We start from the raw sequence: 26,060 nt of genomic DNA on the forward strand, positions 1-26,060 counted from the left end.
CAGTTTTAAAATGTAAGATATGAATAACTATTATTTTAATATTATGCATAGGTTCCATATTTAAACAAATGCTACAGTATTTTACTTTGTTATAGGTGAAAACTTCAATGTCCCATCCCTACAGCCACTCCTCTGTCAGTAAAAGCATGTGGTTTGGAGCAGAATTTTGATGTGACGATATTTTCTGTTAAGTCCCCAATTTGTATTGACTTTTGATATTCTGTAGTAAACTCACATAACATCACAAGATGATAACCACGTTACCAGTGCTCAGCAGCGTGCCAGGTTTGGCCTGACAGTACATAGCAGTAAGTCCCCCTCCTTATGAATCCAAGCCCTCCAACAGATACCGATTGGCATTGATTGGCTAATTCACCCGTCAGTCACACCCATCTGAAAACAGAGATTCACCAGTGACTAGACTCAAATCTTTGTAAAATGTTGAAGTAGCGTGTATCCTAGATCCCAGGCAACATTCAATCTGATAACTGAGTCAGTCAATGCTGGGAAAATAACATTGACTGCCTTTGCTTCTGCATTCTAACACAATAAACACCAGGATATTTCACAGGGAAAAATTGGAAGTTTTGTACAATGTCAGTAGAGCTGCCAGCTGTCTAAACTCACATGTCCGACTGTCCTTGAACGCCACGCTCTCTCTCAGGCACAGCAAAAGCAGTACATCTTTGGCACATATTTCACACTGAATTCCACAGCTCTGATTAAACCAAGGCCTTTGCAACAAGCATCCACTCACTTCCTGACTCAAAAACAAAACAGTCCCCATGTCTGTTCAGCACATTTTCTCTAGAGTGTGTTTTCTTTTGTTTCTTCCCTCCTTTCTCCCCTCTTCCCTCTTTCCTTTTCTCTTCTGTCTCCTCTCCTTTATTCACATGTTGATCCTGTCTCTCTCTTTCTCTCCCTCCTTTTTCCTTTCCTTGTTTCTTCTTCTTTCTATCATGTCCTCTCTTTTTGTGCCTGCCTCCTTCCTCTTTTTCGTAGCTTCGTTTTGCCTTACCTCATCTCTTTCCTTTCTTCTCCTCCCTTGTTCACTTCTTTTTCTTTTATCTCCCATCCCTCCTCCCTCCCCTTTGTATCTCTCTTATATCCTCTTCTTATCTTCCCTTCCTGTTCCATGTTCTCTCTTTTTCCTCTCTCCCTTTCTCTCTCTTTTTTCTTTCATGTGCACCTATGAGAGCTGGCAGAAGAGATGCGTTTCATATTTAATGGATAATCTTTATGTCTGAAGCAGTCTCAGTCTGCTTCGCTCAGACTATTGGCTCCGATGGAGACACTTGACATCTTTGTGGCTCACTCCTAATAAAAAAAAGTTAGGAAGGTCATACTAAAACCTAATAATATATTGTTTATAGTAAAAAAAAAAAAAATAATAAAATAAATTTATATATATATATATATATATATATATATATATATATATATATATATATATATATAGTATGGTATGGTATTTTTGTGTTAAATTGCACAGATTAAGTCAGATTTTCATGAACACAGCAAATAGAAATATTCGATTAAAATGAGCAAAAAAAAAAAAAAAAACACGATTCATTTTGTTCCCATAATGCCCAGCTTTACCTAAAAGATTTGCTTTCCCACGGATGAGAAGCAGATGAGCCATCCACTAACACACACTTACAGAGACCCTTTTTAAAAATACACCCTTCACTATACTAAATATGCCAGTCAATGAGTGCTGCACAGGTGTGTGCTGCCCCCTTCTGGGCATTTACAGGAAAGAAAACTAGGAACGGTACTATCTTTTATCTGAATAATAAAAATCTGCATTGCATGGAAATAAATGGCATCCCACTAATGTTTTCTTACTTATGTTTTGCAGGTGGGCTCTCACAGAGAGGAGGGGGGTCATCGAAACAGTCACATGACAACTCAGTCTGTCTCTCAACTGTCCAATCAGGCAGCCACCACTTCACCTGAGCTGAACCACAGTGACCCCTACAGAGGTACAGAAGGCACTGCATGCACTCACATCTTAATCATCAGCCCCACAAGAACAGTTACCTCTGGCAGAATTCTCCAAATGCCTGCTCTGATCCAAAATGGTGGATAGTAGTGTGTGTGAGCAAGTTTTGGCACAATCCCAGAGCTGTATCAAGTGCAGGAGAACAAATGTAGACATGTGCTCAGCTTTGAACATTTGCTCCTAGTGTAGTTTGTATCTATCAGCATGTGACCCTTTTATATTTATGTATTTGCACGCACGTTCACTTAACTGTCGCAAGAAAGGTACAGGCAACTGACACAACCTGGCCAAGTTACAAATCAGCTCTGCGGAGATATTTTTAGCAATAAAACCACCTGTAAAATAGATCTTTGTTTAAATGAACTGAAAATTTTACCATACCATTTTTTACACTTGACAAATTTGATTGTATGAGCAGACCAACAGATCCAGTCTGTTGGTCTGCTCTTCTTCAGTCATTCTTCAGCCATTGCATTGTATCTACAACCCCAGTCCAATGAATCTGGGACGCTGTGTGAATACAATGATTTGCAAATGCTTTTCAACCTATATTGAACTGAATAAACTACAAAGACATGATATTTAATGTTCAAATTGATAAACTTGATTGTTTTTATGCAAATATTCACTAATTTTCAATTTGATGTCTGCAACACGTTCCAATAAACCTGGGACATCACCTTTCCTTTTAACAACAATCAATAAGCCTTTGGGAACTGAGGACACTAATTGTTGAAGTTTTGCAGAAAGAATCCTTTCCCATTCTTGCTGAATGTACAACTTCAGTTGCTCAGCAGTCCGGGGTCTCTGTTGTCGTATTTTGCGCTTCATAATGTGCCACACATTTTCAATGGGAGACATGTCTGGAGTGCAGGCAAACCAGTCTAGTACTCTTTTACTACGAAACCAGACTCTTGTAACACGTGCAGAATGTGGCTTGACATTGTCATGTTGAAATAAGCAGGGATGTCCTTGAAAAAGACGTTGCTTGGACGACAGCATATGTTACTCTAAAACCTGTATGTACCTTTCAGCATTAATGGAGCCTGCACAGATGTGCAAGTTACTCATGCCATGGGCACTAACACACCCCCATACTATCACCGATGCTGACCTTTGAACTTTGCGCTGATAACAATTCAGATTGTCCTTTTCCCCTTTGGCCTGCAGGACACGACATCCATGATTTCCAAAAACAATTTGAAATGTGGACCCACAGCACACTTTTCCACTTTGCGTCAGTCCATATCAGGTGAGCTGAGATGGACTGACCTTTGGGGATGCTCCTTTTATACCCAATCATGACACTCACCTGTTTCCAATTAACCTGTGGAACGTTCCAAACAGGTGGATTTTAAGCATTCCTCAACTTTCCCATTCTTTTGTTGCCCCTGTCCCAGCTTTATTGGAACATGTTTCAGGCATCAAATTGAAAATGAGTGAATATTTGCATAAAAACAAACAAAACAAACAAAGTTTATCAGTTTGAACATTAAATATAATGTCTTTGTAGTTTATTCAGTCCGATATAGGTTGAAAAGGATTTGCAAATCATTGTATTCTGTATTTTTTTTTTTGTTTTACACAGCGTCCCAACTTCATTGAAATTGGGGTTGCAGTTTCTTTCACATCTGGGATTATCCTTATTACTTTCCTGATTGTTTTTGTGTTTCCAGTGCTGTCCAGAGGAGTGCAGGGGCAGAGTGCATCTTCAGTCAGCTCTGAGATCAAATCTGAAGATGAGGTGGACGAGAACCTGCTGCAGGATTCCAAAGCCCTAGACCCAAAGGAGGAGGACATTGACGGGAAGGAGCTCAAAGCTTTAGAGAGGTAAAGATCTAGGTAACCTCTGTAGGCCCCACCAGTCCATCAGACTGATCAGTCCAGCCCCATGCACAGCAGGCCCGCTGCCTTCAAAATGATGTATTTGTTGGAGAGAGCAGGAGATAGTTGTAGAGCTCACTTGATATGAGAAAAAGGAACAGAAAAAACTGCTAGAACTGATTGTGTTGTTTTTTTTGTTTTTGCCTGGTTCATTTCACATTATTATCCATCCATCCATTTTCTTCCGCTTATCCGGGGCCGGGTCACGGGGGCAGCAGTCTAAGCAGGGACTCCCAAACTTCCCTCACCCCGGACACGTCCTCCAGCTCCTCCGGTGGGACCCCAAGGCGTTCCCAGGACAGCCGAGAGACATAGTCCCTCCAGCGTGTCCTGGGTCTTCCCCGGGGCCTCCTCCCGGTGGGACATGCTCAGAACACCTCCCTAGGGAGGCATCCAGGAGGCATCCTGAGCAGATGCCCGAGACACCTCAACTGGTTCCTCTCAACGTGTAGGAGCAGTGGCTCTACTCCGAGCTCCTCCCGTGTGACCGAGCTCCTCACCCTATCCCTAAGGGTGCGCCAGGCCACTCTGCAGAGGAAACCCATTTCAGCCGCTTGTATCCGCGACCTTGTCCTTTCGGTCATTACCCAGAGCTCATGACCATAGGTGAGGGTAGGAACGTAGATTGACCGGTAAATCGAGAGCTTTGCTTTTGGGTTCAGCTCTTTCTTTACCACAACGGACCGATACAGCAACCGCATCACTGCCGACGCTTCACATTATTAGTACATATGTAATTCAGTGGTTTTATCAATTTGCATTTGCGGTCAGTATATTTACTGAGAAAAATGCAGATGTGTCCAATAACATTCTATAAAAGAGTGAACATGAGGCCATGTACTCTTGAAAGCTCTCATAAATTTACCAAAAATATATTGATTTACAGTATGCCTGTGTGTGTGTACTAAGTGTGTTAAATTTTCAAAAATGTATATTATGTATTTATTTATTTTAATGCATCGAATTGTAAGTGTAAGTAATGCATCAAACCAGCTGTGTGCATCATCAAAGCCCACTCCCTTTTGCAATTTGTACATACATTTAAACGATGCCTGTAGTGTGTCCAGGCCCTATGGAGCCGCTGTGATCGCTCTGATGGACTCTGCAGTTGTGTTGAGGAGGAGCTAAATTTTCCCCAAATGTGGTGGTGGGGTTCATTCTTGGCTTCTTCTTACACAACAATTGGGCCAATCTTAAATATGTTCAAGGAAAAGCCTCATGACATCAGGAGCAGAGTTTAAAACTGAACTCAAATTTACAGTTTAACTGACACAATGACAATGATTTACCCATTTTAGCATTAATATTGCTTTTTTTGGACAAAAACAAAAGCATGACTGTTGTCAATTGAAGGGACTTTTAGCAGCAAGATTAATACGGCAAATTTCTGGACCCAAGCTCTAACAAAATTGATCAGCATGTGTGTGGTGTATTTGTAGATTTTGTTCATAGAAAAGAGAGTACCCAAATAGTCATTGTCCCTCTCTCTATATTCTATATTATCATGAATTCAGCCTATTTCTTTGATTGCCCGGGTGTGCTGAGCTTTTCCTTTATTTCTCACTGGTGCTTCTCACTTGGAAAATGTGTAACCTGTTTTTGCTTATCCTTTGGTTACCATAGCAACAATGATGATGAAGACCTCACACCGGAGCAGAAGATGGAGCGTGAGCGGGAGCGAAGGATGGCCAATAACGCCCGGGAGCGTCTGCGAGTGCGCGACATTAACGAGGCCTTCAAGGAGCTGGGCCGAATGGTCCAGCTGCATTTGAAGAGCGACAAACCCCAAACTAAGCTGCTCATCCTTCATCAGGCCGTGGCAGTCATCCTCAGCCTGGAGCAACAAGTCCGAGGTCAGGCTGCACTGTCACTTTTCAATTGAATGCACACTGTGGTGATCTGCCAGGGTGTTGGTTCAAGTTAATATTTCTGTTAATATTTTTGCGTATCTGTGCAGAGAGAAATCTGAATCCAAAGGCAGCGTGCTTAAAACGGCGTGAAGAGGAGAAGGTTACTGTGGCAACAGAAGGGCCTCCACTGTCTCTGGCACCCACACACCATCCCATGGGCTCAGACGGCTCCATGGGACATATGTAAAATGGTTAGAGCACTGCACGCTACTTTCAATTTGACCATTTGCAAAAAAAAAAACTTTCAAATACTTGAGTAACACAACAGAGGTTGCCTTATGTTTACATTCTTAGCCCTACTGCAGCACGTCGTGTGACTGTGTTTTCTCTGAAGAATGTTGTGTGACTGTGTTTTCTGTAGAATGCTGTATGGCTGTATGTTCTCTATAGAATGTTGTGTGTTCTCTGTAGAACTTTGTATGACTCTGTGTTCTCTGTTGAACGTCGAGTGATAGTGTGTTCTGCCTACAGGTTCAAGGAGCCAGGCTGCAGAAGACTACTTTCTCGACCTTTAGTCATCTTCTACAACTGAAACTCTGGATTCACTTGTGGATACCTTTGTAACAGGAATCTTACTTTGCATTTTATCAACATTCCCACTTTTAAAAACAAAAGTGTTTTTTTTTATAAATGTATAAAATATGCTGTATAAATATAAATATACATATATATATATATATACATATATATATATATATAAGAAGATAAAATGGTCTAAAAGGTGCAAAGGGCACACATTAAATGAACTCATGGGATAATTTACTAATGGGAAAAAAAAACATATCAGTGTTTGAAGGATTCCTTTGTAAAAAAAAAAAAAAAAAAAAAAAAAAAAAGCAAAAAGACCAACGACTGAACAGCAGTTTATCAACACTGTGGAAGAAGCTGTGCCTCAAGTCCTCTTGGATGCCACCGGAAGGAACAAAAACACAAACCAACAATGCACATATTACAGCAAAATTTATGAAGGAAACATTTGATAGCAGCTTCACTACCCAAGGTCTACAGAAGACTGGAGACATCACGCATTCCCAAGGCCACATAGTCCTACAGAGATGTAGTCATTTCACCAACGTGTGCTAAGCATTGGGAGTGAAGGCATTGTCAGTCCGATTGAATATTCTTCAGATTAATGCCTGTTTCATTGAATACCCTGTCCTGAACCAGCTGCCAATCTGCCTAAATAATTCATTCCATATGATAATGATTATGCTTTTTGATTATCTGTAAATGATCAGGGGCCTCCTGCTTATAATGAAAGCCTATTTGTTTGGTTCATTTGAGGTGTTGGGTTCTCTGGGTTTATGTATATGGCAATCATGTTCCAGTCAATTGAGAATAAGATTAACATAATGTTTGGTTACACTTTATAATAACTACAGGCTAAATTATCTTTAATAACATTTGAAGAGGTTTATTAAGAGTCAGACTTAGTAACTTAAAGAAGCAACACGCAAGATTACTGGTGGTAGGCATGTCTCCTGCATGTCTCTTTTGAGATTGATTCTTTTTATGCCATTCTGTCAAATGTTCAAGTAAAGAAAGAACATCTCCATGGAGACAAGCAGATGGAAAACCAGAACAGTTACAAGTCAGGCCTTGAGACAAACCTTATCACAGCAAGGGTGCATGTTGTTCAATGTTGTTAATGCAATAAACACACCTGTCATTAAATATATCTCTATTTTTTGGTTGATGCAGTGAGGCTAAGGGCATGGGGTTAGGAGTAAGGGTGTTCATTAACAAACAAATTTTCATTATAAATGAAGTCTTTCCTCATGCTTTATTAAGGCTGATTATGTATAGTTATTATTATCTAGTAAATATCTGCTTAACAGGGAAAGTCTTATACTCCCTCAGTCGTCCTGGTCTGATCCTTTGCAAAAGACTGCCTCATAAGGCAGTGGCCACCAGCAATCTGACCAGAACTGAAGATGAGAAGCGAAACGTCTTCACTCTGGACAATTTGTCCAGTTGACAGATTTAAACTTTGTCTTTTGCTATTAACAGGGAAAGAACAAGACAAACCTGCAGCCCCTAACACAGTTCAGGCTCCTGAATAGTTCATCCTTAGTGGAACGAAGTCACTAGTAACTGTGATTTGAGTGTACTCTGTACTCACTGCTACTGTTGCTGCCCTGTCCCTCTTGGGAGTGGTCAGACAATATATGTCACTGAAATTGTCAGTGTATGCATCTCAAGTGGAGCGAGGCTTTTTAGGTTGTGTTTACCCTTGTAATCCTTAACGGAAATATGCTCTTTTATTATTATGTATTTTCCAGTATGTGATTCTCAGTTGGAGACAGAAATCTGATTGGCACCTTGTATGCATGAGGACAGGTTTATTAAGCCCCATACAATTATTTTAAGCATCTGGCAAAACTATGAGGAATGAGGTGTGCACAAGTGAAAGTTGGGACCTCAGATACTTCTTTAAACTGTACTGCCTCCATTGTTTTATCTACATCACTGGCACTGCCCTCCCCTGGCTTCACTCGCATATCCCACTGCCTTCAGTTCATTCAACTCAGATCTTTCACCTCTCCAAATCAATCTCTCACCACAGGTGTTCCGGAGGGTTCTGTCCTTAGTTTGCTCCCATTCATCATCTACTTTCCCCCTCCCCCCTTTTCCAGAGGCACCATATCCACTTCCCCTGCTATGTGAATGACACCCAGCTCTGTCTCTCCAACAAACTACACTCTACGACTTACTCAACTATCATGGTGAAGTTAAATCCTGATACACCTCAAACTTTCTCAAACTCAACAGCAATAAAACTGTTCTTGGTGTCATCCTCAACAGCACCCTCTCCTTCACCTCATATATATCATATAATCATACTTTTACCTCTGCGACATCCACCCTCTCCATCCTTCACTTTACTCCACAGTCTACTGCTGTTCTTGTTCACAGCGTTGTCACTTCCAGTCTGGATTACTGCGACTCCCCTCTGTTTGGTCTGCCTCAAAATATTAGTTAACTTAATGGGGACTGCTGAGTTCAAAACTCAGCAGTCCCCATTATCGCACACACACATCCTTTATCAACCTACAACAGCTCTATTAGCTCCTCACACACCGCAATCAATACCTTCATGTCACTCTGAAGTTCTTGATAGGGCCACGCCTGCCCGCACTCCATCCTTCTCTTCTCTTTAGCTGTCTGCTCCCCCTGCCTAGAGCATGCAGCCACTTTTGCATGAAAGCCTATTTGTCATGAACTTATGAAAAACTGAGACCTTCTCTGTGATGGGGAACAATGTGGCAAAGTCAGTCAGGTTCATGTCCAAATATATATTGTAAATTGTGGGTGTGATAATCTTTGAAAGATGTGGCCATTATATATATACTTTTTTGTTCAGTGTGATTTTAAGGAGAATATGTGTTTTGTAATTGCTTACAACATTATATATATATATATATATATATATATATATATATATATATATATATATATATATATATATATATATATATATATATATATATATATATATATATATATATATATATATATAGTACTGATATAGTACTGGAAAGGTATATGGGAGCTCACTGCTCTCCATGAGCGCCTGGCAGCACAAATAAACTAGCTGCTAATGGGTGGGACTCACCCTGAATGGCTAACTGAAGGGCATACAATCCTGATTCAGAAGGATCCCTCAAAGGGCACAGTACCATCCAACTATCGGCCAATAATCTGTCTCTCGACAACATGGAAGCTCATGCCAGGCATCATCGCAGCTAAGATAAGTGGGCACATGGATCAATACATGAGCACAGTACAGAAGGGCATCGGCAAAGATACCAGGGGAGCCAAACACCAGCTCTTGGTAGAACAAACAGTCGCCCAAGACTGCAGAACCCGTCTGACCAACCTGTGCACTACCAGGATTGATTAAAAGAAAGCCTACAACTCAATGCCACACACATGGATCAGTGAATGCCTGGAGCTGTACAACATCAACAGGACTCTAAGAGCCTTTATTGCAAACTCGATGAGGTTGTGGAAAACCACCCTTGTGGCAGGCACAAGTGACCATCAAACGTGACACATGTGACAAGGAGACACACTGTCCCCACTGCTGTTCTAAGTCTGAACTCCCTCAGCCAAATTAACAACACTGGTTATCGATATCGACTCAGGAATGGGGCCACCATCAGTCACCTCCTCTACATGGATGACATCAAGCTGTACTCTAAGAATGAGCGAGACATCGACTCACTGATCCACACCACCAGGATCTACAGCAGACAGTGGAATGTCATTCGGGCTTGAGAAGTCTAGCCAGATAGTGACAAAGAGAGGGAAGGTAGTCCACACAGAAGGGGTCTCCCTCCCAGAAGGGACAATAGCAGACATTGAGAACAGTTACAAGTACCTTGATATCCCACAAACAAATGGCAACCTTGAAGAGGAAACAAGGAAAGCAGTCACAGCCAAGTACCTTAGACGAGTAAGCCAAGTCCTAAGGAGTCAGCTCAATGGCAAGAACAAGACACAGGCAATAAACAGCTATGCCCTGCCAGTAATCAGATACCCAGCAGGAATCATAAGCTGACCAAAGGAGGAGATACAGACCACAGATATTAAGACCTGAAAGCTCCTGACCATGCATGGTGGGTTCCATCCCAAATCCAGCACCCTGAGCCTGTACAAGAGCCATAAGGAAGGAGGCAGAGGACTAGTGAGTGTGAGACCCACAGTTCAGGATGAAACATCCAAGATCCATACGTACATCAAGGACAAGGCCCCAACAGATGATGTGCTCAGTGAATGTCTCAGACAGTGGAGCGCAGAGGAAGAGGTGCTGGAGGAACCATCATGGAAGGACAAGCCCCTGCACGGGATGTACCACTGTAACATAACTGAAATTGTTGATATCAAGAAATCCTACCAATGGCTTGAGAAAGCTGGACTGAAGGACAGCACAGAGGCACTCATCCTGGCTGCACAGGAACAGGCCTTGAGCACCCGAGCAATAGAGGCCCAGATCTACCACACCAGTCAAGACCCAAGGTGTAGGCTGTGCAAAGAGGCCCCTGAGATAATCCAGCACATAACTGCAGGGTGTAAGATGCTGCAGGGAAAGCATACATGGAGCGATATAACCAAGTGGCGGGCATAGTGTACAGAAACATCTGTGCAGAGTACGGACTGGAAACGCCATGGTCAAGGTGGGAAACACCTCCAAAGGTAGTGGAGAATGATCGAGCCAAGATCCTGTGGGATTTCCAGAAACAGACTGACAGAATGGTGATGGTGAACCAACCGGACATTGTGGTGGTGAATAAACAACAGAGCAAAGCCGTTATGGTGGGCATTGCAGTACCAAGTGATGGAACATCAGGAAAAAGGAACATGAGAAACTAGAGAAATACCACGGGCTCAGAAAAGAGCTGGTGGAGGTATCAGTGGTGCCCGTGGTGATCGGAGCACTCGGGGCAGTGACCCCCAAACTGGAGGAGTGGCTACAGCAGATCCCAGGAAAAACATCAGACATCTCAGTCCAGAAAAGTGTAGTACTAGGAACAGCAAAGATACTGCACAGAATCCTCATATATGTATAGTATGTATAGTATTTGTGCACATTGATGAACTGAATCCATTGATACTATTTATATAACTATGATGTGAAATTGCTCTACAATGCCACCTTGCTTTTTTTTTTATGGGATGAGAAAAAATGTTATTAGCTAAAAATAGACACACATATTCTCCTTAAAATCATACTAAACAAAAAAAGTACATACCTCTAAGAACATGTCCAACTGTGCGGCTGTGACGATGTCTACAACTGTTCTCTTAAATTGGCAATTTATTAAGTTGTAATGTATATACACCAACTTTCCGAGGAGGGGTGAGGCAGGCAAGAAAGGCAAAATGATGATACGCCAGTTCTTTGCGGTGGCATTTACCCCGCAGTAGTAAGGGGGAAAAGGGCCTCTATTAACTTAAATTATTATTGTTATTACAAAAACGCACAAATTCAGAATCAGAATTTTATTTTTTAGAGTTTAGTCCCGCTTAAAAATTAGTAAGGGTAAATAAGAAAAGTCAACCTCACGTTTGTTTGTTGACAGTCCCACAGACACCCAACATCTCTTACCGATGTGCCTTTCAGAGTATCATTTGCCAGAGAAGGACATGACCTGTTCTTAGAGAAATGCAATGCTCTTGTTTTGTCATTCGGTTCTATGCAGGTGGGTTTTTTACAAGACTTGGGAACAATAATATAAAGATGAATCCAATGTTTGTAATAAAAAGAAGAGGGGCAAGGCAAATTTGCATTTCATGTTGTATATGCTTGTAAGTAGACAGTGCCCTCTTGTGGGCATCAACAGTTGCCATGGTTCTGTTCTGTCCTTGCGCTCTTGGAGGAGTGTGCTTTTTGTTTCTGCTGAACTCTGGCATGTGCTTGTTTTAATGGTGTACACTCCTGTTGTTGTCTTTGATCAAAGTTTATTTATTTTTTTTCCTATTAATAGATGATCTTTGAAGTGCATATGTTTGTTTTTTTATGATTTTTTAAATTATTTAGTTTGGTAGGAGAATTCCTGAGCCAAATATTATAGTAGTTTTACAGTGAAGTGGCAGTTTATGACAAAAAGTTAAAGAGGAAAAAAATAAAATACATTGGTGGGGGAGACACAGTATTTCCCCTAGTCAAGCATAAGATATTTGGCCCTATCTGACCCTTTAAACATTGATTTTTCACAGTGGAAATGATGTTAGCTTTGTTGCTCATGAGCCCTGTGTGACATTTATTCAAAGTTTATTCAAAGAAGCCTATTATCATGTGCACAGTGAAACTTAAATATACTGCCATTTAATAATGTTTTAGTGCAATGATCCAAGCCTGTTTAATGCTAACAAGCTCAAACATTTGTGTATTCACTTTTTTTTTTTTTTAAACAAGTTGGCTTTCAATACTTTGGGACACCTTTGGGAGGGTTAGAATGGAAGGTTGAGGAGGCAGAAAAAGTCCTGGAAGTGTCTTGGGACAATTCTTTTACAGTTCATATGCTCTGTCCTGTCATGGTAGTCTTCCCAAATGATTCCCACTTTTCTTTCCAGTTCCCATGGCGAACATTCCTCCTTTCAGCTGATGATCCTGGCCGAATTGACTTTCCTGTGAGCCAGTCCACTGTAGTCCTCAGTGCATCTATGTGCTAGTACTTTGTAAGATCATCTTTTATGCTTTTTTCCTATGAATTATTAGAAGTGTTATTATGACATTGGTGTTTATTTCTATGTTGTATGCACCCATATCAGTCATCATGAGGCAGTTTGAGAAATGCTAAAACAATTCCACATTGATTTTATATTCATGTAGAGTTCTAGAGCATCGCACCTGGACATGCAGCTCCTTGGGCAGGGTTCAACAGAACAGTTTGACTACACGCTTTTTAGACAACTGTATGCAATCAATAAAGTAAGTGATCTCCAAAATGGTGTATGTAAAATTTCTATTTTTACATGTATAATGTTGTTCTTTTTTCCTTGTAATTTTGCTCATGCCTTTGAGAATCCAGTGTATGTGTTGGACAAACAGTGTGCTTTCTGTTTGGTTTCAAAAGGAAAATGTCTTCATTCAAACCTCACAGCCTCCTGTCATTTTTACTTTTATTGCAAACAAGGTGATGGTGCTATTGGTGCTTCTTGTTTCTCTATCACTTGCAGAGGTGTGTAGAGCTAAGAATTGTGCTCAAGTAAGAATTACAATATTTCAAAATATTATTACTCAACTAGAAATGTAAAGTAGTGGTTCCAAGTAAAGTTAAAAAAAAAAGTTTTTGATGATAGGTACTTTTTACTGAACATTTTACAAATTGTACCACTATAAACTCAGTAACATTGTGGTAGATACTTAAATGTTCCAAGCCTTATTAAAATTGTGGCTCTGGCATAGTGAATGATTCATTGTGGCCGTTTGTGAAAAAAAAGATGGGACAACCCTGCCATAGACTCAGCCATTTTGAATTCCAACTGACTATAGTTGGTATGAAACTGAATTTCATAATAAATTTCTGTGAAAACAAAATCAGATACAAATCTGATAGGTTATCATATTCATGTGCCTAGGCATGTTACGATTTTTTTGTTTGTGTATTTTTTTTTTTTTTTTTTTTTTTTTTTACTGATTATTATTTAGTTTGGTAGGAGAAGTACAGAAGTAGTGGTACAAGAAATTGCTCAAGTAAAAAGGTATTTAGGAAAACTTCTAAAGTAAGAGTAACTGCTGGTACATAACATCTGATTTCTAATTTGAAGTTAATAATAATAATTATTCTAATTATACAATGTGCAAAATCTGGTATTTTTGAAGGATACACACAAAAATGAGACAAACTATATCATATCTGAGGGAGGAGTTCAATAATGCTTTTGTTACTTGTAGACTTACTCATAGTTACTCAACTAAATGTAACTGAGTACTACTGAGTAACTGTAACATCTAATTTATATTTAAAGTTTAAAATGGAAGGACAAAATATTATTCATAATGCACAAAATTAGGTGCTTAAAGGACAGAACAAAATGAGAAAAACTAAATCTGAAGGAGAGGTGCAAGACACAAACAACTCAAATCAACATAAAGCACTTCTAGACTGACACAGTAATAGTACTGTTACTTCAATAAAACTCAGGTAGGACTAAAATTATGCTGATAGGAAAGTTCTTTAAAAAGTTACTCAAGTAAATGTAACTGAGTAAATGAGTAAGTACCCACTTCTGATCACTAGTTCTCAGTTCTGACCATGCATCAAAGTCATGATTACATCTCTGGTATTTAATAAAACATAGGAAGCAATGTCCAATATGTACAGATGCAGAGACACCTCAATGCACATTCATTTTAAATATATGTGAATTAAACATATTTAAGTGAATCTTTAGTTTTGCATGCCAGGTTTTACACCGAATTTGACCCAATATTTGGACCCCAAGCATAATATACTGTTAAAATCAATAATTACACATTGTGTGTGTGTGTCCTGTGGTTAATTAAAATTTTCATATTTTGCTCCTCCAGCTGAGGAAGTCCTAGCTCAAGATCTAGAGATGCATCTCTGCAGTGCCCATTGCTCCCGACAGGTTGTGCCAGTGGCACTGAAGGATGGATCAAATCCAGAGGACAAATTTACCCAGATCCAGCCATTTTTAGAACTCAACTTGCTATAAAATTTAATTTTATAACAAATTTGTTTGACCACAAGATAACACCACATCTGATAGGATGCTAATATTTATGTTATATCTGAGAGAATTTTAGAACAAAAAAATACAAAATTGTGATTTCGTTGTACGTGTGTGATTGGTCAAAATAGACACGTGAATAATATTTTAATTTGTGGACGATGTTTCAAAGAAGCAGGCCTTGAATGTCAGGGCAATAAAGGATCAGATCTACCCCAGCAAACAAGACCCAAGGTGTAGGCTGTGCAAAGAGGCCCCTGAGACAGACCAGTACATAAAGAGGCCCCTGAGACAGTCTGGCATATAAAGAGGCCCCTGAGACAGACCAGCACATAAAGAGGCCTCTGAGACAGTCCGGCATATAACTGCAGCGTGTAAGATGCTGGCATGAAAAGCACACATGGAGCGGCATAACCAAGTGGTGGGCATAATGTGAAGGTGGTGAAGGCATCAGTATATAAGAACAAATGCAAACTTACCAGATTTCCAAATCATAATTATTGACCAAAAAGCAAAAAAACAAAAACAAAAAACAAAAACAACAACAATGATGTATAATTTTCAAATCACCTCACAGACTTGCCCCCAAACTTTATAAATACAAAACATTTAACATGGGAGTGGTCTCAGCATGTGGAGACATAAAGCTGAGAGTAGTCTCAGCTCTAGGAGACATAAACATGGAAGTGGTCTCAGCTCTGAGAGACATAAACCTGGGAGTGGCCTCAACACTGGGAGAAATAAACTTGGAAGTGGTCTCAGCTCTAAGAGACTTAAATCTAGAAGTGATCTAAGATCTCGGAGACTTAAAACTGGAAGTGGTCTCAGCTCTAGGAGACTTTGAACCTGGGAGTGGTTTCAACTCTAGACATAAACCTGGAAGTGGGACACATAAACCTGGAAGTGGTCTCAGCTCTAGGAGACATAAACGTGAGAGTGATCTCAGATCTAGGAGACGTTGACCTGGAAGTGGTTTCAGTACTAGGAAACAAAAACCTGGCAGTAGTCTTAGCTCTAAGCTCAAGCAGACAAAAACCTGGGAGTGGTCTCAGCTCAGCTGTGTGATTTACACAACACTTGTTTTAATCTTACCAATAAAACACCATGTCTCAAAGAGTAAAGTAAAGTTGAAGTTATGCTTCATTGCTTGTCTTAACCTGCCGTTTACCCTCCTTTGTATAATGAAGCTCCTGGGAGTAATAATAGATGGAAAACTACTGCACATGGCACTGTACACTGTGTTGGCATTAGGATAAACATGAAAATAGAAGGCTGTAAAAAGTCTAGGTGTGTTATATTTATATTATATTTATATTGCTCTTTAGTAGATCATTAAAATAGTTACACAATATTCTGCTCACAACAATAACAAATGCCCAGGGAATCATATTTTAAAAGCAAAATACACTGCCTGACCAAAAACACAGTCGCCACCCGGATTTAACTAAGCAAATAGGTACGAGCCTCCTATTGGATAATTACTGCATGGGCGATTATCTTTCTTGAGGTCAGCTGACTACCTGATTATACTGAATGACCAGGTTATTCCATCAATGGATTTTTTTCTTCCCTGATGACACAGAAATATTCCAAGATGAAAAGGCCAGGATTCATTGGGCTTAAATTGTGAAAGAGTGGTTCAGGAGCATGAGACATTATTTTCACACATGGATTGTCCACCACAGAGTCCAGACCTTAAGCCCATTGAGAATCTTTGGGATGTGCTAGAGAAGAGTTTGTGCAGAGGTCAGACTCAACCATCATCATTGCAAGATCTTGGTGAAATATTAATGCAACACTGGATGGAAATGAATCTTGTGACATTGCAGAAGCTTATTGGAAAAATGCCACAGCAAATGCATGCCGTAATCAAAGCTAAAGATGGTCCAACGAAATATTAGAGTGTGGGACCTTTCTTTTTTTGGTGCCAACTTTTTTTTGGCCAGGCAGTGTATATTAGTATATCATTGTACCACAATTATCAGTGCCCCAAAACCATTTTACATCTAATTATAATATAGACCCTTTAAAATGTGATGCAATCAGAATGTTCCATTTTCCATAATGGAACCACACTGGGTGACCTATTTTTGAGAGCCATTTTCAAAGATTACCTGGCACCAGATCTAAATACCTAAAGTCTTTCTAACATCAAACAAGCAACAGTTTAGAATTTCCTGGGTGGAAATGCAAGGTTAATTTGCAAAGGCTTAAAAAATAAAGTAAAATATTGGTAAGTATGTAATATATATGCATATAAAATAAAATGAAACTACAGTCTGGTCCACATTTCTGTATTTGTATAGTAAAACCCACAAATTTGAATTAAAATATTAAGTGTATCATCATTTTCTATTACATAAACAAATAAGGTAAAATCCATCAGTTTGTAGTAAAAGCCAAAAGTAAAATCTCTCAACTGGACAAAAAGTTCTTGTTGGTGTTTTAATACCATGCTCTGATATGCATTACATCTGTTAGCATTTCCTTCCCTTTCCTCACCGGGCTGGATGACCCCTTCCCTCTCCTGAATGAGCCCCCCTCTGTCCCTCTGTTTTGAGTAAACAGTGGCACTACACATTTGAACTATCTGCAAATGGATGTGTGTCAGTGGACCCATCACCAGCCTGCCCCTCCATGGGCATGGATCTCTTCTTCACTGTGGTTCTCCATGAGGTTTCTTGTTTTGCACTGAGAGAGGGGTCTAAGCACAAGAGATGTTCTGGGACAATTCTACCAGTCAGTTATTGACCAATGTTTCAATGTTTGATTTTCTGACTTTCTGTTGGTTAAATCAAGCATGTGTATCCAACCCTGCAAGGACACTGCTGTGGAAAATTTGGGCTCTAAAAATATGTATTGAATTACATTTTCTTAAAAATGGACAATGTCTTTTGGAAGTTGAAATATCTTCCGCTTAAAAACCTGGAACACCAACTGAATTTAATTGCTCTTGGAATTAAAAAGTCGCAAACTACAACACAAACATTATTTACATCACCATGTTTTATTTGAAATCCCTTTGAAAAAGCCCCTGCTCTCCCCCAAGCACAAATACAAGTGTCCCCAGTTTGCCAAAAATGTCTGCAATGGGATCAGGTAGAGTTTCAGGTGAGATGATAAACTCTTGCAAATAAAGGCTCGTAATAGGATATGGCTTTTGGTCCTTGAATTGACGAATGGTCTTAACTAAACTCACTAAAGAAGACAACCCAGTCTACTGACATAATGGGTAAAATACATTTTTCACAGCATTCTTTTAAAATACACGCATTCTAAACTTTGGTAACAGTTTCTGTTTTAGATTCGTTTTCCTCCTCTTCATCATCAATGCTTAGGTCCATTCTCAGGTTGTCCAGTGTTTGACGCATGGTTAGAGCCTCCTTACGCCTATATTACATACATAAATATATGCATTAATGAATTAATACACAATGAAAAATAATCATGCTTAATAAAAATGGTGAAAGCATACTTGGCCTGAAGTTGTTGATCCACAAGTTGCCTCTGTAGGCGTTCTCGAGCCTCACGCTCCTCTGCCAGTTCTCTTTGAGCAAAGCGACACTGGGCTTCCTTTCGACTGGCCTCCTCCTCAGCCTCATTCAACTGTTTCTTCAAAGTCCGCATCCTCTGTGTCATCTATGGCCACAAGATGAGTCAGAAACGGTTGGTATAAATATAGGTACACAGTGTTTATTTAAGCTCTTAAAAAAGACATAATGTGCTTGTGTATGCTATATAGTTATAATCTATGACACCCGTGAATCGTTATGCAATCATTTGGACATTTTAAATCACGATATTTAACTAAAACTACTTAATAAAAGGAACAACTCTGACTTCTGTGTTAGAAAACTGTGGTGCCCAATGAGAGCTGACGTCATCGTAAACATCATTACAAGAGATAAAATGATTATTAAATGATTAAAGAATGCTCAAATATACACAAGTTCAATATGCTCACAGGCACTTCCTGGTGCCTGTGAGCATATTGAACACATTTTCTCCAGTGTTGGCCTTTCTGCACTGGCTCCCTGTGAGGATCGACTTTAGGATTCTAATGATGGTTTTTAAATGTCTCAATGGCCCCTCCCCATCTTTCTGAGCTTTTGTCTGTTCATGTTCTCAGAATGTTGAGATCAGCAGACCAGATGATTTTGGATTTTCCAGGGTCCCAGCTACGTAAAACCTAAAGAGAACTGGGCTTTTGCTGTAGCTGGTCCCAGACTCTGGAACAATCTTCCTCTGTGTATTAGAACAGTCCAATCTTTAAATATTGTTTAATCTTTGTTGAAATCTCATTTGTTTGCACTGGCTTTTAACACGAGCTGGCTATTGTCTGTATTGTATTATATTTGCATTGTTCTATCTTGTTTTTGCATGTTTTGTTTTATAAGATTGCACTTTATATTGCCTGTGTACAGCACTTTGGGCAGCTGTGGTAAATGTGCTTTATGTATACATTTGACTTGACTACATTCAGTGCAAAAATATGAAATAAAGGAAATCAGAAATGGTGAGGCCAAAATTGTGAACTGAACTACACATTTTATTTACTATAAAATATGTCAAAATCTCATCTTGTCTTATTCTCATGGACCAATGTGTCTCTTCCCACCCCTACTCTGAATGGTCCTACATTGTGCAAAACTGACTCTTATGAGCTTTAAGCCATGTTAAAATGCTGTTACTTCCTTAAAAATGTGTTTTATTTCATTCACATATACTGGAGCAATACTGGTTAATTAGTCTGTCGACATTTCCGTAGCTTAGTAGTTTTCAAGTTTTCAATCCCTGTCTTTTACTTTTGTTCAGTAGAAATTTCAGGGGTGAAAATATACATGTTTTAGTGAAGGTGTATGGAGTTTAAAAACACAATGAAGCACTTTTTATTTCGCCACATGACATCACAAGGTGGAACAGAGTGTTTTCTATTTGAGAGAAGTCAAGTCAAAATATGCAGGGTTTGTGTGTTAAGCATGTGTGAATGAATGAGGAAATAACATTATAAGATAAGAAAACACACAGAATATGAGCACTTTAAATAAATTCTTAATAAATGAATAAGTCCATTGTATAAAACATTACCAACTCCTTCTGCTCAGTAGAGATGCGGTGTTCCTCTTCCAGCTGATCTGTCAGCTCTGTGATTTTTCTTTCTAGTTTGCTGATGGTGTTGGTCAAGACTGCTTTGTTTCTGCTCACAGACAAGAAAAAAACAACACATGATCAACATCACCATCTGTTTCAATCCTGCACTGTATGTTTCACACCTAAGGGCCAGTTACACGGCCAAGAGTTTTCAGAAATAGTTTTCTCATCCTCGACAAATTTTTTTTGTTAAAATGAAGGTATAGAAAGCTGCAGTAGGGAACTGGGGGCAAAATAGACTATATTTCATCTGAAAATATTGTTGACCACTCATATTTCAAATTTGAGCACAATGATTTTTACACTAATTTTATTATTAGTAAATCCAGGAGTTTTACAGAGGAACTTTTGATGTATTCAGATTTATCCAAACCTCTCCAAACCTATCCAAATGTAGATGTTTGGAGAGCATTGGGAAAAAATGAATTAACTTTTGAATGCTTCAACCTACAAACATCAAGGAGGGCTCTACTGAAATTACACTAAGAGGAATCTGTATCTGCACACCTAGCTGCTCTATTACTTATGTACATTTATTTAGCATATCAAAACACAATATAAAAAGTATATTTGTATATAAAGTAGAGTCAAAACAAGTGGTAAGGGTCAAAATAAATATATATTTACAAATTCCATACACTCCAAACAGTGAACAAACACACACACACACTGCAATACACAGAAGTATATTGCGGGTTAAACATTTCATTGGAGTTTTGGCATGTCAGGTTGAAGTACAGGAGTACTTCAACTTCATCCGCCCAGGTTGATGTACACAAGATGATGATGCCTCTCCCCGCTTCCTTCTTCCTGCTGTGTTCTGATGGCTCCTGCCTCTGTCAGCTCCAAGACAAGAGTTTCTTTAAAGGCCTTTATGGGATTTTTCTCTTCTTCTCTGATCTACAGTGTCTACCGTGCCCTTTTAGAGAATGAAGGCATTCACAAAGGTAATGTCCACAAAATGGCAAAAAAATGTCTTGTACCATTTCTTTGTTTTGTGCAAAACCTGGCAACAGCCAATGAGCGCATCTGAGAGGTCAATGTCACCCATGTGTCTAAGGAAAAACACAAGCACATTAGTAACAAGAAAGTACAAAATTGAGAGAGGATTAAGTAATATTATATCACATACATATCCATAATGTGTAAAGCATCAGTTAATGTGTAATGTGTAGTAATTGGTTGATACTACAGCGGTGAGAGAAAGCATAAACATTGTGACTGGTTCTTCAGTGATCCGCAAAACCAACGTTGAATGTCAAATTAGGTGTCAATCAGAAGATAACATTTGGATTTATCATTGGGCAGCACAGTTATCACTGTCTGAACTATATTTTGCCAGATATCAACAATAAACAAAGTCCGATCCGTAACTCTCCACAGGAACGTGCCAGAGTGCGCCTCACCCATGTGCACAGATGAGACGCTAATGTGTGCACATCTTATATTTTTACCTACAATAAAGTAAACTGCAGAATAAAATAACACATTTCAAACAATAGACAAATGAAGTCTAATTCATACAGCTAAACACAAATGTGCCAGAGTGCATGGTTTGAATGCGCACTATTTGCACAGAAGCAATGCTAATGATTACATAAGATATATTTTACCTAGAATTATGTCAATAGCAGAATAAACCATGCTTACCAAGAACAGCATCCAGTCCATCAAAACATAAGGTCCTCTACTCCACCGAGGAAAAATCACTCTTTGTCATGATTCGCTCCGGGACAGAGATGCCTCCAGCATAACAGCATAACTTCTTCGATCACGTACTTTCTTTTGTTTGTCTGTTTAATCATGTTTAGAATACAAAACTGTTGCAAAACACCAGTGCATAAAATGCGCACAAATTACACACGTAGTCCCTGGATTCATTCACTCCCTTTGCGCATATGGAGCGCTCCATCTGTTTAGAGAAAATCATGGCATGTGACACATCGTCTGGCTCCGCTGCTCATTGGCTGTTAGGGGAAAATGTCACTAATGTAATCGGTTGATTATACAAGGGGGAGAGAGTGGCGTAAACCTTTAGCCATCTGTAGCATTCATTCTCTGTCTAGGGCTCCAGTAACCCACAACCCCCACCTTATTGGCCAACCTTGGTGTCAATCACAAGCTAACATTAGCATTGAGAAGCAAAGTTGGTGCTGTCTGAAGTTTAATATGCCTGAAATCGGCAAATAGAATATAACAGGTTAAGTAATACCTCATATGCCACAAACTAATGTAGAGGAATACGCAGGCCCTATAATTGAACTGCACAATCCTGGGGTTTTCAACAGGACCCCTCTTCTTTATTGGAACAATTAACATTGATAGATCCTACATGTTTTTCTCTGTAACAACCTGAATATTTTCTATATTAGGATTATTTGTTTTCGTTCACCTTGAGAACATATGTTATTTCATATTATAGAGTAAAATTTCCATATTGTAAGTTCATAAAATAGTTAAATATGCATTTTGCATGGTGTTAAAACATTTAAATTTAAAAATTCATGATTGATTAAAAAGCTAAAAATACCCCATAATAAATATGTTACTTGATTTGAGTGTACGTGATGACGTAATGCATGTATGAGAAAAGAGCAAAGAGAACGTTCGAGAAGCACGAAAACATCAGACTGCACTACAATGGCAAGAACAACTTAACGAAGGAAAGCTCGTACGAAAATAAAGCCGCATTTCAGCGTACTCTGAAGAGTTTTCCCCGTGCTCTGGAGGACTGCTCAGGATTCGAGGGGAACTTGTGGTACTTAACATACAGCCTGGGGAGTCAGTTGGAGAGAGAGGGTGTGGCCACGAGTCTGCACACTCACCTGTGTGAGGACGACAGACAGGAGAGCAGATTCTGTGTCCCACCTTCATAAATCTTTTTCCATTTGAACTTGAAAGTGAACAACGGACTAGTAGGATTATTCCACGTATTTTCCTATTGGATTTTACCTTGAGCTCCAACGCGCGCCATCAAAAAACTGCAAGAGCATAATATCAAATCCAGTGCACTCGTGTTCTGACTTTATAGTGTTGGGGAGAAATTTAGTGTTTATTGAAATTTATTTTGATTGCTAACAATTCCCCCCCCCCCCCCCCCCCCAAAAAAAAAAAAAAAAAAAGTCTAAAACGTATTTACTGTGTGTTTCTCATTTGTACACTGTAAAAGCAAACACTGTAAAAAATATTCACAAAGTTAGAAATATTTAAAGTACGTTTCATCTTGGTTTCTTGTCATAATAATTATATTCCTTGGAGTTATTTGTTAAATTTAAAAGCTAGAATCATACTTCTACCCTAGACAAAGGTTTTATACATTGAGATGTCTCTTTTACCATTGGTTTAACTTGAGGTTACAGGAGTCCTATATAAATTGGTTATTCCTCCATAATAACGAGTAGCTTGGTAAAAGGGTTACATTTCAATGAATTATCTAACCTTCATCAACTGGATATCAGCTTTAGGTAATTGATCCCACTGGTTTGCTGGCTGGGAGCATCCACATACTTTATCCACATGCTTTGTCACATTTGGAAGACAGACCGCAAAAGAGACACCAGGAGAGCGGGTGCGAGCGACGCATGTGCAAGGCAGTACAGTGTCAGAAAAGCCTCACACTGTTTTATATTTGTATTTATACAAAGCCGTTCTGTAGTTATTTAAAGAATAAATAATAGTTACAAAACAGAACTGGATTAATTTTGTTAGTAAATTGTGTTTAAACTAAAATAGTCTCTTCACTTGTATGGGTTGATATCGGGCACTGGTATATTTAAAGCCACAATCACCACATTCTCACCTCCAGGGATACTCCACTGTATTCCACTGTACATTTGAATGACCTCACTCCTAATTCTGAACTGAGAAACATCATTAACAACATCATCCCTTCAACCTTGTTCCTCATTTTATCAGGGGTGTCATTTGAGACACTTTTTTCATGAAGTATAGCTTGGCTTTATGTAAAAAGACGACATATGAATACTGACCGCTCCTCTGTTCTCAGGCTATTCTCCAGGTCCTTGACTCTTGACTCAGTTCTGGAGATGACGTCTTCCTGCAGTCTGGAGCTCTGAAGCTCATCCACTTCCAGGCGCAGCTCCCGCAGCTGTAACAAAACAGTGCCTTGACAAAGTGTAACGCAGAAAAGAACACGGAACTTGTCTTTAAAGATGGTGCTCGTGTGACTAACCTGTCTCACCAGTGACTCCTTGTCCATTTCCAGTTGTTCACTAAGATCTTTTTGCTGAATAAACTTGAGTTGAAGTTGTTCCACCTGTTCCAAAAGTTTCCAGGTAATATTAGATGTGTGTGGATATTATTCAGACTATACTGGGACTATACTTGTGGGTTGAACCAGTGAAGGTTACTGTTTACATAGGTCATGTAAGGATGCATTTGTCAATCATTTAGTTATTTATCACATTGTATAGGCTGAAATCGGTATAGGCTTCAAATGGACCTTTTGCTTTGAGGAGATAGGTCCCAATGAGGTTAAGTATTCAATATTAGATCAACAGCAATAGTTTAAAGTTAAGTTAATGGTACATTTAACTTGTTTTTGTTCATTTTTTTCAGGCAGGTCCTAATTATGGTTAAAGTTATGATCACTCTCAGAGAAATTAATGTAAGTCAATGCAATGTCCTCACAAGCACAGAAACCTATGTATATTTTATATTTAATTGACTGACTGAATTGTTCTGAATAGGGATTTACTCCTACTGAAATAACAATGAAAGTAAAAGACTGGAAGCCAATTCAATTGATATCCCAATAGTTCACCAGTACACACATAAGCACAGGAAGTCTTTTTTTCTAAATGGTTAATGTACAATTTTGTTGTTTCTTTCATAAAAAATAGATTGCACTGCCTTACCTGTTCAATGGCTCTCTTGTGCTTGGAGGCCCATCGCTGCTCACTGTCATGCAGTTCCTCCAGATCAGTTTCAAGATCAATTATCTTCTCCTGAAAATAGAAAATAAACATTCAGGATAAGAGAATCTTCCTTCCAGGTTCAATGGGCCTCATTCATTAAGTATAAATGTGTACTTCTAACAAACATTTTTCACATTCACAAAACTTTTTGTTAGCTCAAAATGTTTTTCAGGAAGAAGAAATCCTGCAAACACGCAGCTGTTTTAGAATATTATTACTCTAATAATGCAACCAAAATCTTCTAAGTGACATATTTTCTTAAATGATTTCTTATAAAATTAATACTATGTCATATAATGACATTTATGGGTTTTATTTGATCTAAGAGAGTTTATACAACCTGCAGTGACAGCCTCAGTCTGTCCCAACCTCAGTGCTCTCCATATGGACCACTATTGCCCTACACCTGGACGCTGTGCTGACCTCAACTCTCCCACCACCCCCTTATCCCCCATGACCAGAATGCACTCTTGTGCATGCACCTCCATCCTCGTTATTTACTGTGACTCACAAGTGTAATAAAAGAAAGCAAGAACAAACACTTTTACTTTTGTTACTGGATCCACATGAATGTTCTATTTTTAAGCCCAATTAAAACATGAAGTCCTTTTGTGTTTTTGTTTTTTCTTTCCATGAACCAAAATGAAAAATGGAAAATCTAATTATTTTTACATTTTTTATTTTAAATCTATTGAATCAAAATGTTCTGTTAGTATGTGTGTGTGGGTGTTTTTACCTGTGCTACTTTGAGCTGCTTACTGAGGTCATCACGGGTTTGATTGCTTGTATGTAATTCCATGCGCAGGTCCTCAAGGCTGCGCTCTGTCTGTTTGCATTGCAACTGCAGCCTCTCTCTCAGCTGTATCTCCTCCTCTAAAGAGCGCTCCTTATCCACTAATTTTCCAGACACCTGAGCCAAAGAAAGAGGCTTTAAACACAGAACATACAATGCACAGAAGATATAACACA

The 26,060-nt window shown here is 39.2% G+C and overlaps 2 protein-coding genes across 3 annotated transcripts in view; one reads left to right on the forward strand and one right to left on the reverse strand.

Moving 5' to 3' along the window:
* Positions 1–6,314, forward strand: part of LOC117391650 (transcription factor 4-like) — a 49,706-nt gene extending 43,392 nt beyond the window's left edge. For both annotated transcript variants that reach the window (XM_033989510.2, XM_055231803.1), the window contains exons 9-13: positions 1,862–1,985; positions 3,682–3,835; positions 5,513–5,742; positions 5,847–5,990; positions 6,271–6,314. In XM_033989510.2, coding sequence (XP_033845401.1) covers positions 1,862–1,985; positions 3,682–3,835; positions 5,513–5,742; positions 5,847–5,986 — 648 coding nt within the window. In that variant the 3' untranslated portion in view covers positions 5,987–5,990; positions 6,271–6,314. The remainder of the gene's footprint in view (positions 1–1,861; positions 1,986–3,681; positions 3,836–5,512; positions 5,743–5,846; positions 5,991–6,270) is intronic.
* An 11,677-nt stretch (positions 6,315–17,991) lies between these two features.
* The window catches only part of LOC117391649 (cingulin-like protein 1), a 33,499-nt gene continuing 25,430 nt past the window's right edge, over positions 17,992–26,060 (reverse strand). The window contains exons 12-18 of the mRNA XM_033989509.2: positions 25,828–26,001; positions 25,032–25,121; positions 24,347–24,430; positions 24,144–24,262; positions 20,092–20,200; positions 18,479–18,642; positions 17,992–18,393 (exon numbers count right to left, since the gene is read on the reverse strand). Of these exons, the coding sequence (XP_033845400.1) occupies positions 18,279–18,393; positions 18,479–18,642; positions 20,092–20,200; positions 24,144–24,262; positions 24,347–24,430; positions 25,032–25,121; positions 25,828–26,001 (855 nt within the window). The 3' untranslated portion in view covers positions 17,992–18,278. The remainder of the gene's footprint in view (positions 18,394–18,478; positions 18,643–20,091; positions 20,201–24,143; positions 24,263–24,346; positions 24,431–25,031; positions 25,122–25,827; positions 26,002–26,060) is intronic.

The sequence above is a fragment of the Periophthalmus magnuspinnatus genome, chromosome 23, assembly GCF_009829125.3.
Source record: "Periophthalmus magnuspinnatus isolate fPerMag1 chromosome 23, fPerMag1.2.pri, whole genome shotgun sequence".
Lineage (NCBI taxonomy): Eukaryota > Metazoa > Chordata > Actinopteri > Gobiiformes > Gobiidae > Periophthalmus > Periophthalmus magnuspinnatus.